Here is a 12,335-nt window from a genome sequence, read left to right on the forward strand (position 1 = left end):
TCGCCAGGAGTCAAAACAACAGTTTTCTGGAAAGTCGTTCTGATTTGTTAGCTAACTAGTTAGCCGCTGTTACCAGTAGAAAAGTTATTTCAGTGCTCGTTTGAAAGAGTGTTACTTTTTAAAAGAATAGTTCATCTTTAGTTCGTTTAATTATGGCTTCATCTCTAACGTTCCACTCATTTTACTATATTTTTCGTCAGTTTTTGTGGCACAGCTGAGGAAATATCGAAAGAAGTTAGCTTAGCGTATGGTCACAACACAAGAGCCCACCCCACCAAGATTCTAGGTTTTGGACGGCCAAAGTTTAACTTTACTCCTGGTTAAAGGGCCTTGTCACTTTAAATGTGCCTTTGCTAACTCATTCAAAGTTCTCCCATTTGTCTCTGTAGAATAGTACGGTATTTTTACACAAAAAATATTCTAAAAACACAATATCTCTTGTTCTTTTGAGTTATACCGACAACCACTGGAGTCACATTTTTTTTCTTTACTTTTTTTTTTACTATCAAGTTTTGTACTCAACATGTCTATCCTTGGATTAAAGAAGAAACAGCCAAAGACTTTCAAAGTAAAAGTCATAACCATGGATGCTGAAATGGAGTTCAGCTGTGAGGTACAGTCATTGTTGTGAAAGCAACCGTTGAAAAGTATTGACATTTGTCTTCTGCATACATTCCCTGTGTAATTCCTTACCTTTTAATGCATGTTACGTTCTTGGGCATGTAGCTTTAACAAAGTTATATAGCTCTTAATAAATACTTGTTTACTTAAGTAAGGAAGACACATGGTTAAATTATACTAAGATTATCTGATTTCATAACACAGCCAATGTTTTTGTTTCCCCCTTTTTAGGCAGATGTCAAAACAAAGCCTCTGCCCTGTTTTCGCAAAATGTAGACATGTTTTGTGTTCCTTTCTTTCAGGTGAAATGGAAAGGTAAGGACCTGTTTGATTTGGTGTGCCGCACTGTTGGCTTGAGGGAAACCTGGTTTTTTGGACTAAGATACACAGTAAAGGACACATACGCCTGGCTGAAACAGGAGAAACGGGTAAGCAAGGTCACAGCAGTACAAAAGGTGACATCATTTGGTTTTCTAACTTTCCATACTTTCCATAAAATAGGTGAAAATAATCAATTTGAAAATATACCTTTTTTTGTAGTCAGCTGCACATTTTTAGCTGATCTGTTTGAGAAAAAAAAGTAAGATATATACTTTAATTTTTTCCTTGAGGTTTTGGACCAAGAGGTTCCAAAAGACTCTCCCATAATGTTTCATTTCTTGGCCAAATTCTTCCCTGAAAAAGTAGAGGAGGAACTGGTCCAAGAAATAACACAACACCTCTTCTTTTTACAGGTAGTCTATTGCATTTCTTTCAAAATAATATGATACATATGCAGTTTGATTGAAGTCGTGAAATGTAACTGCACATACCTTTTCTGTGCAGTTTAAACACCTTTGCTATTTTCATTTAGGTGAAAAAGCAAATATTAGACGAGGAGATATTTTGCTCTCCTGAAGCCTCAGTTTTGTTGGCTTCGTATGCTGTCCAGGCAAAGGTAAGCATTTTGTCCATTACAGTTTCTCTTCGATTACCGGTATTCTGCTTTTTTTTAAGATAGTGTAATGACTATTTCCTCCTTAATGTTTATTTTAGTATGGGGATTATGATCCAAACTTTCACAAGCCTGGGTTCTTGGCACAAGATGAGTTGTTGCCAAAAAGGGTGAGTTTATGTGAAAATAGGTGTTTTTTTTTTCATATACTATCAGTCAGTGTCTGTGTGTTTTTAATGTTCGAAGTGGTTTGGGTCATCTTAGGTGTTGATGCAATACCAAATGACAGCTGACATGTGGGAGGAGAAGATCACAGCCTGGTACGCTGAGCACAGAGGTATCGCCAGGTAAGACTGACAGTTTAAAAGCAGCATGCAAAGGCAAATTAACACCTTTACAAAAGGTGCGCTTTCACACTTTGCCACTCAGGTGTGAGGAAATGTATTATATTGTGATATCCCTCTCATCCCTTTTATCGTCTCCATAGGGATGAAGCCGAGATGGAATACCTCAAAATCGCTCAAGACCTAGAGATGTACGGCGTCAGCTACTTCCACATTACCGTGAGTGTGTTTGTGACTGCTGCATTTTGCATGGGTGCTATTAAAAATGCAACCTTTAAACAGGACTGTCATGTCGGCTTACGTCAACAGCAAAATAAGAGGGACACAGACTTGTTACTGGGAGTGGATGCTCAGGGGCTTCACATCTACAGCCCGAACAACAAGCTCAACCCCAACAAGTCCTTTCCGTGGAGCGGAATCCGCAACATCTCCTACAGCGAAAAAGAGGTGTTTAAAATCAGGCAAATTGATCGCACTCTCATTTTTACAGGCTATTAAACTAACGAAACTGCTGGAATAACGGCACTTTCATAAAATCTGAACTTTCTTCCGCCTGCAGTTTACGATCAAACCTCTGGACAAAAAGAAAGACGTTTTTAAGTTCTACTCGTCTCAGCTTCGTGTCAACAAGCTTGTAGGTTTATAGCTTTAAAAAAAAAAAAAAAAGCAAAAACATTTCAATACAAAGTGACCAGAAAGAAATTGAATGTAATATTTTTAATGTGCCTAGATCCTACAGCTGTGCATTGGGAACCACGACCTATTTATGAGGAGGAGGAAGGTGGACTCAATTGAAGTGCAACAGATGAAGTCTCAGGCTAAAGAGGAGAAGGCCCGTAAGAAGGTTTGTAGACGAAGACGTTTGATACAAGATTTTTTTCTTTTTAAAGCAAAATGCGGTCAAAAGTATTTAATGTCTTTGTTTTGTGTGGCCCTGTATAGATGGAGCGTCAGATCCTGGCACGAGAGAAACAGATGAGAGAAGAAGCAGAACGTGCAAAAGAGGAGATGGAACGAAGACTTTTTCAGCTGCAGGACGAAGCTCGGCTGGCAAACGAGGCACTGGTGAGAGCTTCGTCACGTTTAACCCAACTGCTAAATCGTTTAAACGCTACAGTTAGTGCATGATTTGAATGACAGGGATAGCTCCAGAAAATGCTAAATGTATATTTTTTAATTGAAATTAATATTTTTTTTAATTTGTGCACGCAGCTGCGATCTGAAGAAACAGCAGACCTGCTGGCAGAGAAGGCCCAGATTGCTGAGGAAGAAGCCAAGCTGTTGGCTCACAAGGCCGCTGAAGCAGAGCAAGAAAGACAGAGGTTGGAGGTCACAGCCATGAAGACGAAGGAGGAGAAAAGGCTGATGGAGCAGAAGATGAGGGAGGCGGAGCAGCTGGCGGTAAAGCTGGTGGAGCAGTCTGAGAGGAGGTCTGAAATCACGTCTCTGCATTTAGAAGCTCCATTTTCCTCCATAGCTATCAAAGCTGTAAACTATGTTGTTAATCATGAACTGTGTTGTCCCGTTAATTTTGTATAACTGTGTTTCCAGACTAAAAGAGGCTGATCATCTGAAGCAGGACCTGACAGAAGCAAAGGATGCAGAACGAAGAGCCAAGCAGAAGCTGTTGGAGATCACCAAGACAACATACCCTGTAAGTAAAACAATGTTATTACCCATCTCTCCACATTAGTGAGGTCAGATTTTTTTGGAACATTTAAAGTCCCATTCCGATCATCTCAACAAAAAAAAAAAAATCTGTATTGTTTTCTAGGACATAGTTTCTCCAGAGCGACAAGAGTTCATTAGAAATTCACCTCTGAACTGTGGGTGGGAGTGTTGGCTTGGAGTAACCCTGTCCCCGTTTCCCATCATCCATCTGTTTACACCCTCTACTGCTAGCTTACAGCCGCTCACTCCCCAGACCTAAAAAGTCCGGTCCAGCAATGTTGGAGTTATCCAGCCGTACAGTTTTCAGCCAGATTCCAGCTCAGACGAGGAAAACAAAGACGTGCACGTATCTATTTCTGTATAAGTGGATGCATCAGAATGGAAGCGAGCAGAGATCTTGTGTCCTATCATTATATCTACATGCTTTTTCCAAAGACTTTCCTTAATCAACACAATTTAAATACAGAAATACTCAAATGCAATTTTGAGCTGAATTTTCTTAATACATGTCTTGCATGAGAAAAAAGCCACAACAATATCTTAAAGACACCAAAAACAAAACATTTATTGGCCTTTATATGGGCTGCTTAAACCTTCCTAAAATTGCCATTTCATTAAATTAATTATTTAGTTTAATTAAAACTAAATGTAAGTTCGCGGGTAGAATTTAGAAGTTACATGTAAAATCAGAATTTTCTATGCCCTTTTTTTTTCTTTTTTCTATGGCCTTAATCCTCTTCTGTAGAAAACCCTAGTATAAAAATGGGGTTTATTTGTCTGAATGTATCTTTGACACTTGTTGCCCTGTCCTCCAGCTCATAGCGGCGTACTCCACCCCTCCTGCTCCCCCTGAACCAGCAGACTTTGGCTATGAACCAGCAGCTTCTCGCCTGGACTTCAAGGATTCCGACATGAAGCGGCTGTCGATGGAGATCGAAAGAGAAAGGTGAGCTGGGACTTCCTGCCCCTGCAGCAGCACCTTCAAACCACAGCCTGCGTTTGACATGTTTGCGGTCGTGCAGACTGGAGTACATGGAGAAGAGCAAACACCTGCAGGACCAGCTGAAGGAGCTGAAGACAGAGATCGAATCTTTGAAGCTGGAGGAGCAGCAACAGCAGCACCAGGCCAACATGTACAGCCTTCACAATGAGGCCAGAGGATACGTGCAGGACCCCCTCTACATATCTCACAGCAACGTATGTATTCTTAGCATTTTGTTGGATTTACTTTTATGCATTTTGAAAATCATATTGATAATGACCATGGATAAAACTTTGTTTTTTAAATGCAATTTATTTAGTTACCGCTGAAATCATTGTCAATCTTGTAATTCTGCTGCTTTTTTTCTGTCTTGTTGACAAATAAATTAAAGATCTGCATCAACTTTTGTTTTGGCAAAGCAGCAGTTAGTTTGCCTCTTATCCACAATTCTTATTTTCTTTGGCTGGGACGGTTTCGAATTTTTGTACGTTTCTGTTTTAATGGTCTGTGTTTGTCTTGCAGCGAAATTCTGCCTACATGTCCCAGATGGCCTTTTTTGAGGAAGTGTGATCAAGTTAAGGACGAAAGGCGGTGGCTGCGGTTGGAATTCATCCATCCTTGCTTTTACCTGACTGAATCTGTCTTCAAAAACCGACAGACATCTTTCAAAATCACTTTTCTTCTGTTTGTATGACACAAAAAGAACTTCCAGTGTGTGACTAACGCAGCAGTAAAGCTGACTCGTGATGTAGCGCTGAAGACGGACAGGTTGTTTGGTGTGGATGGAAGATGCATCGGACCTACACCTGGTCAAAAGACTGCTTTAATAATAAAACATAAATGCCATAAAAGATTTATAAAGTCAGAGTGAATTTCAAATTGTGTCCATTTAATTTAGGAAGAATCGTCTAAACAGCTTCTGGAGGAAAAAGGAGAAAACTGAACTCTAAATGTCAGATTTGAGAAGCTGATGTGAACGGCAGTGTTGGGTTTGTGTTTTTTTAACCCTCTTTGTTGCTTTTGATATCACACATAGGCTTCCAGAGAGCGATCATATCACCTCACTGATGTGCATTTCACTATTTCAGTCTTTAATGTGTTTTTTTTTTTTTTTAGATTTACATTTTATACTCCACACTGCTGATGTGCCTTAAACTTTATATTTTGTTACAGTGATTGAGGATACTTGTTATTTTTCTTCTTGCATGCTTTAGTGTTGGGTTACAGGAACTTTAGAGTTTAGGTTCTCTTTATAACCAGCAGAATACAGGGCCTTTTCATTACATTCAAGTCGATGCACTCCTCAGGTTTAGTCTTTTTCACTGCAGCTATAATTTATCAAGTGTTAAGTCGTCTACCCAAGAATTCCAATGTTGAATTTATGCAAGGAGTCTAAATAAACAGAGTTTTGCACCGGGGGAAAAAAAAAACAACAGTTATAGCTACCTTGGAGAAACTTGATTTGAAGTTTTCTATTGTACGGTTTAAAAAGAAATACTTCAACCTACACGGTATCTGCAAAGGGGGATTTAGCATCATGGGGTAAAGAGCATTTGACACAGAAAGACTTCATCCCGTTTTGAAAAGCCGCATTTCAGCCAGATTATTCTTGTGTTGTGTTACATTTCTCACTGGCCTCTCAAAGGAAGAAACTGGGTTCTAAATATATAACCTCAGAAAGTCACATTAATTTATTCAAACCAGCTCCTTAAAGAGATTTAACATAAATGGTAGCACATTATTTCCCATCATTTTTTAACCATTTGCATTTTTTATTTACCTTCCGTTTCTACTCGTCCAGAAATACGTCTCGTTTCTCTCACTTTTGGGGGTAAATCCTTTTTCTGTGCTCAGATTTGCTGAATGACAAATGTCATACACTTTTATGTCCAATATTAAGATTTTGGAGGGTGTTTACATCAAAAAGGAAGAAAAATAAATCCCATTACTTACTGGTTTTTGTTTTTAATATCAACTTTGTCTGCGGTCTTTGCCTACAGATATAATGGGATGACATTTTTTGATGCGAGTTTGTTCCCAAAGGCTTGTATTGGATAATAAAAGAGTAATTCTTTTCAACTGAACCTAAGTCTAAATAGCCTCAATACACATAATTCTAGTAAATGCAGCACAGTTCATTTGCATGACTTCCTAGGACAACATAAGACTGTTTTATAAGCATTTTTCATGCTTTATAAATTATATATATTTGTCATTGTACGTGTGATTGTCATAAAAGTAGCTTCTGCTATCCTAAGTTTGATTTCCAAAATCATCCTGAAATATATGACTAAGTTGTTTCATTGTAACAAATATACACTTTGCACCTCTTTTATATTTGTTTAAAATGTTCTATTGTGTGTTTTTGCTTATAATAGAAATGATCAGTTCACTCTGTCCTTTTGTTCCAAAATGAATGATCTATTCATTAAGCGCCTCTTAGTCTTTACAATTCTTGATTAGATTATTTTTTTTATGTCAAGCACACACAGGGATAAATGTTGGGTTTTTTACACAGAAGTGTAAAGACTAGAAATCAAATCTCCATCCTTTTAACTGTCAGATGACTCCTCATCCTATTATACCAAATCTATAACCTAACTGTTATCAAATATACCATTTCTTGTTGGTATATTTGTTTGGTACCAACCTCTTTCCCGACTCTTCTGAAACGTACAATGCTGTGGTGGTGTCAAAGTGCTTTTCAATAAAAGATAGCAAAAAGAAAATGGTTTAAATTGAGCAAAGTGAGTATTGTAGAGAGAGATGCTGTAGTATCGCGAGACTCAACGAGACCGGTGTGGCAACTCAGCTTGGCGGTGCGTAAGTAGCAGAACAAACATTTCATTATTATATCATTTTACTGCCATATCAATTAAGCTGGTAAACTAACATCTGTAAAAGTTGAATAAGCCTTTTGACAGCCTGGAGGACCTGGAGAATTATTTAGACGGCTGCTACAATACCGTCGTTATGGGGAAGACCAACACCACTACTCCTTCCTCCAAACGCGTCCGACCAGAAAGTTCTCCCGGAGCTGCCTCCTCTCCAGGCAGTGGAATCAGTGACGCTTTAGATTCCATTGATAAAAAGCTCTCCAGCCTTGACGGCCGCTTGAATCTGTTGGAGATCCTCCATAGAGAGTTCCAAGGCCTGCGAGAGTCTCTGGAGTTCAGCCAGCAGCAGGTGCAGGAGCTCGCAGCGGAGAATCAGGCCCTCAGAGAAAGTGTCAAAACCCTGAGCAGTGACACCGCTCGCCTTTCTGAGGAGAACCGTTCGATCAAGGAAACCCTCCTGGATCTTCAGTCGAGGAGCATGAGGGACAATCTGGTGATCGCGGGGGTTCCAGAGGAGGCAGGAGAAGACCCGGAGGCGACGGTGAAACGCTTCATGGAAGCCCACCTGAAACTCCCCAAGGAGGAGGTGCAGAAGATCGCGTTCCAGAGGGTGCACCGGCTCGGAGGAAGAAGGTCCGACAACCAGCGTCCGCGACCGATTGTAGCCAAGTTTGACAACTACAAGCAAAAGGAGATGGTGAAGGGTCGCGGCCGGGAACTGAGGGGGACACATTTTAGTGTCAATGACCAGTTTCCGGTTGAGATCCTGCGGCGCCGAAAGATCCTTTTTCCTCTGAGGAAAAAACACCTTGCCAACGGGTCTAGAGCCGTGGTTTCTGTGGATAAACTCTTTGTAGATGGAAGGCTCTTCCGAGACCCGGAGATCACCCCCTGGCTTTGCTGAAGATCTGACATCCGAAAAAACAGCGGCTAAACGTGTTGAATGAATGAAACCGGCTCATCAATCATCCACACCTCCATCTCGCTGAAGCAGTTTAAGTTTTCTCCCCTCTCATGTTTCTGTTGTTTTTCTTGTTATGTTTGTTTCTTTCTGTTTTTCTTTATCTTTTTCTTCTTTTTAGTTTCCCCTCTCTCCCCCCCTCCTCATATGTAAATTATCCAAAGGCAACACGTCCCCCGGTAAGTTGGTTTCTATTTATGCACGGAACGGGCACGCGCGCGCAGACAAGCGCGCACACGGGCAAACACACGCGAACCAGCACACACTCGCGGACATCCCGCAAACACCTCACATAAGCCCACATAGGACACATGCAACATGCAGCTCACACAGTCAGGAAACGCGCACGCACACAAACGCACAGTGTTTCTTCATCGATCAGCGGGCACGCGCACATGGACCGGCACACACTCTATTTAGCCTTACATTCTCTTGGTCAGAGCAGTTATGAACAGTCTTAACATTGTTAGCTGGAATGTGCGTGGGCTTGGCTCTGGGCCAAAGAGATTGAAAGTGTTATCTCACCTGGATGATCTTAAAGCAGATATAGCCTTACTGCAGGAGACCCATTTATCTACACAATCTCAGGACCTCCTGTGCAGCTCAAAATTTCCAGTCATATATTCTTCTAGTTATAACTCCAAGCAAAGAGGAGTTGCTGTTTTGATTAATAAAAATGTTACATTTACTCATAAGGATACAGTTATTGACCCAGAAGGTAGATTTGTAATTATTAATATATCCATTCAGAATAAGGACTATTGCATCGCCAGCATCTATGGTCCAAATGTTGACGACTCTTCCTTCTTTCACAGATTCTTCACCTCACTCTCAGTTCACTCTGACTCCACAATCATTATAGGAGGAGACGTCAATCTGGTTCTGGACCCTGAACTTGACAGACTCAGCACAGCAGCAAACCAGCGCACATGGAGGTCTGCAAGTATTCTAAAGCAGTACATGAATGATCTGGGTCTCTGCGACGCGTGGCGCTCATGTCATCCAAACACTAAAGGGTTCACCTTTTTTTCTCCAGTTCACTATTCACACTCCCGTTTAGACTATTTATTAATCAGTAACTCTCTTTTAAAAGAAATTAAAAGTTCCAACATTCATCCGATTATTATCAGTGATCATGCACCAGTCTCTGTAAATATTTCCAGGGAAAAATCCACACCCTCATGTACGACCTGGAGGTTTAATACGTCTCTGTTAAAAGACCAGGAATTTCTTGAATTCTTTAAAAAAGAATGGGCAACCTTCCTAGAATTCAACAATACACCAGACATCTCACCGTGCATTCTGTGGGAAACGGCAAAGGCAGTCATGAGAGGGAAAATCATTTCTTATTCAACGCACAAAAAACGCAAAGAGAAAGCAGATTTATTAGAATTAGAAAATAAAATCCAAACCCTGGAGACTGCTTATGCTGCTTCTGCACAGGAACACATTCTGGGAGATCTGAAAAATTTAAAGCTGCAGTTAAATGACATCATTAATAAACAAACACAATTTCAAATACAAAGGCTACGACTTGAAAGATTTGAAAACTCTAATAAATCTGGCAAATTTCTGGCTAATCAGCTTAAAATTAATAGAGAAAAAACATCAATCACCTCTATTACGGACCAAACAGGAAATATCACTCATGACCCGGTCAAAATTAATAACGCATTTGAAAACTTTTATAAAAACTTGTACACACCACAGATCAATCCGTCAGAGCAAAGTATTGACTCATTTCTTAATAATGTAAACCTACCCAGGTTAAATGAGGATCAAATAACAAACTTAGACTCTCCGTTCTCGTTGTCTGAACTTCATGAAGCTCTGTTACTTATGCCCAATGGTAAAGCACCAGGGCCTGACGGCTTTCCTGCTGAGTTTTATAAAGAATTCTGGGAACAGCTGGCACCAACGTTTTATGAAACGGTCACATCTATCAATGAAAGCCAATCAATGCCACCTAACATGAACTCAGCCAACATAATTCTTCTTCTAAAACCAGACAAAGATCCCACTAGTCCTTCAAGCTATCGCCCTATTTCTCTAATCAATGCAGATGTAAAAATTATCTGCAAAGCACTAGCACAGAGAATAGAAAAAATCACTCCTCACATAATTGACTTCGACCAAACTGGATTTATCAAAGGCAGACACTCGGATGACAATCTCCGAAGACTTGTTAATATAATAGATTTTGCCACCATTAACAACCAGGAAATGTCCATACTATCACTGGATGCTGAAAAAGCTTTTGACAGAGTAAACTGGAAGTTCCTTATTGCCGCCCTCCATAAGTTTGGTTTTGGAGAAGCATTCATCAAATGGATCAAAATATTATATCACAACCCCAATGCATCAGTTAGAACTAATAAACAGACTTCAAACAGGTTTTTCCTCGGAAGAGGAACCAGACAGGGCTGCCCACTCTCTCCTTCTCTTTTTGCTATATTCATTGAGCCTTTAGCTGCAGCAATAAGACAGAATGAAAGCATTAAAGGAATCAAAACTAAACACAGCCATCATAAAATTAGTCTCTATGCAGATGACATATTACTGTTTTTAAGTAATTTACATTCTGTAAATGAAACGGCAACAATCATTAATGAATTCTCCTCTATATCAGACTATTCCATTAATTGGAATAAGTCTGTTTTATTACCACTGAACAATAATGCGGAGCAAAGACTCACAATACCAGTTAAATCAGGAAATATCAAATATCTAGGTATCAATTTTTCCCCCAAACTATCAGAACTGGTGCAGCTAAACTACACCCCATTACTGAAAAACATACAGGACGATCTAACACGCTGGACCAACCTGCCTCTGTCCCTTATGGGCAAGGTAGCCACGGTAAAAATGAAAATCTTACCCAAAGTTAATTATCTCTTTTCAATGATTCCCACACAACCGCCACTAAAATGGTTCAAAACATTAGACTCATCCATATCAAGCTTTTTATGGAACAATAAACCTGCAAGAATTAGTCTAAAAACTTTAAAATCTGCAAAAAGCTGTGGAGGATTAGAATTACCTAATTTCCACAAATACTTTCTTGCAAATAGATTACAATACATCTTAAAATGGTTAAAAAATAATCCAGAAACCAACTCATGGTTAGACTTGGAACAGGCGTTATGTGGAAAGATCAACCTGTCAGATCTTCCATTTATTAGCCAAACAGTTAAAAAACAGGATTGTTTCAAAACTATTAATATAAACGCCACTTTAACAGCCTGGTGGGAATTTCTCAAAATATCAAAATCATCAATTCAACCGTGCAAAATGACACCCATCTGGAACAACCCAGACATCCTCATAAACAAAAAAATTATCCACTTCCCAGCTTGGCAAGCAGGGGGCATAAAACAACTAGAGCACGTAATTATTGATAGAAGATTCATAACTCCCCAGGAACTACAAGACAAACATGGAATAAATAACTTCTTGGAATATCAGCAACTTAAATCAAGTATTACTAAAAAATTTAAATATAGAGACAACGATTTAAAGCTACCAGATGTAGTTACCACTCTGATCAATTTCTCAATGAATAAAACTCTCTCCAAAATATACAAACTTTTATGTAATTTAGATAATAACATTTCACTTCCGACAACAAAATGGGATGCGGATTTGAGCATCAGCACAGATGAAAGCTTTTGGTCAGAACTTTGTCTAAACACCTTTAAACTGACAAAAAGTCCAAATCTGCAGCTAATCCATTTTAAAACCCTTCACAGAATTTACTACACTGGACAGAGGATGTTCAAGATGGGTCTCAGCAACTCAGACATTTGTCAGCACTGTGACAGTAATCTACCCGACAATTACATGCATGCACTGTGGTTCTGCACTCCTGTCCAGGCTCTCTGGCAGCAGGTATGTGCGGATTTATCAGTCTGGCTTAAGGTTTCAATCACAGCTTCACCGTCACTTTGTGTGCTTGGTGACATGAGTGCCATCGATGTAGAAGGAG

General features: G+C 39.7%; 2 protein-coding genes across 2 annotated transcripts in view; one reads left to right on the forward strand and one right to left on the reverse strand.

Moving 5' to 3' along the window:
- mettl27 (methyltransferase like 27) overlaps window positions 1–12,335 on the reverse strand; it is a 68,206-nt gene that overhangs the window by 9,501 nt on the left and 46,370 nt on the right. The gene's annotated exons all lie outside the window — the stretch shown is intronic.
- Window positions 6–6,636, forward strand: nf2b (NF2, moesin-ezrin-radixin like (MERLIN) tumor suppressor b). The gene is made up of 17 exons (XM_023962812.2): window positions 6–393; window positions 511–613; window positions 924–1,049; window positions 1,233–1,355; window positions 1,475–1,558; window positions 1,657–1,725; window positions 1,820–1,902; window positions 2,043–2,118; window positions 2,209–2,346; window positions 2,459–2,533; window positions 2,630–2,743; window positions 2,842–2,964; window positions 3,112–3,329; window positions 3,451–3,553; window positions 4,386–4,516; window positions 4,593–4,767; window positions 5,075–6,636. The coding sequence occupies exons 2-17, from the start codon at window positions 524–526 to the stop codon at window positions 5,120–5,122; spliced, it is 1,776 nt and encodes a 591-aa protein (XP_023818580.1). The 5' UTR covers window positions 6–393; window positions 511–523; the 3' UTR covers window positions 5,123–6,636.

The sequence above is a fragment of the Oryzias latipes genome, chromosome 14, assembly GCF_053564925.1.
Source record: "Oryzias latipes strain Hd-rR chromosome 14, Olatipes_Hd-rR_3.1".
In the NCBI taxonomy this organism is placed as follows: Eukaryota; Metazoa; Chordata; class Actinopteri; order Beloniformes; family Adrianichthyidae; genus Oryzias; species Oryzias latipes.

Excerpts from the sequence above, each read along its gene's own strand:
- nf2b (XM_023962812.2), top strand. The coding sequence starts at position 524 with ATGTCTATCCTTGGATTAAAGAAGAAACAGCCAAAGACTTTCAAAGTA. Across the intron at positions 2,534-2,629 it reads AGCTTCGTGTCAACAAGCTT|ATCCTACAGCTGTGCATTGG; the intron begins GTAGGTTTATAG and ends TAATGTGCCTAG. Across the intron at positions 3,330-3,450 it reads GTGGAGCAGTCTGAGAGGAG|ACTAAAAGAGGCTGATCATC; the intron begins GTCTGAAATCAC and ends CTGTGTTTCCAG.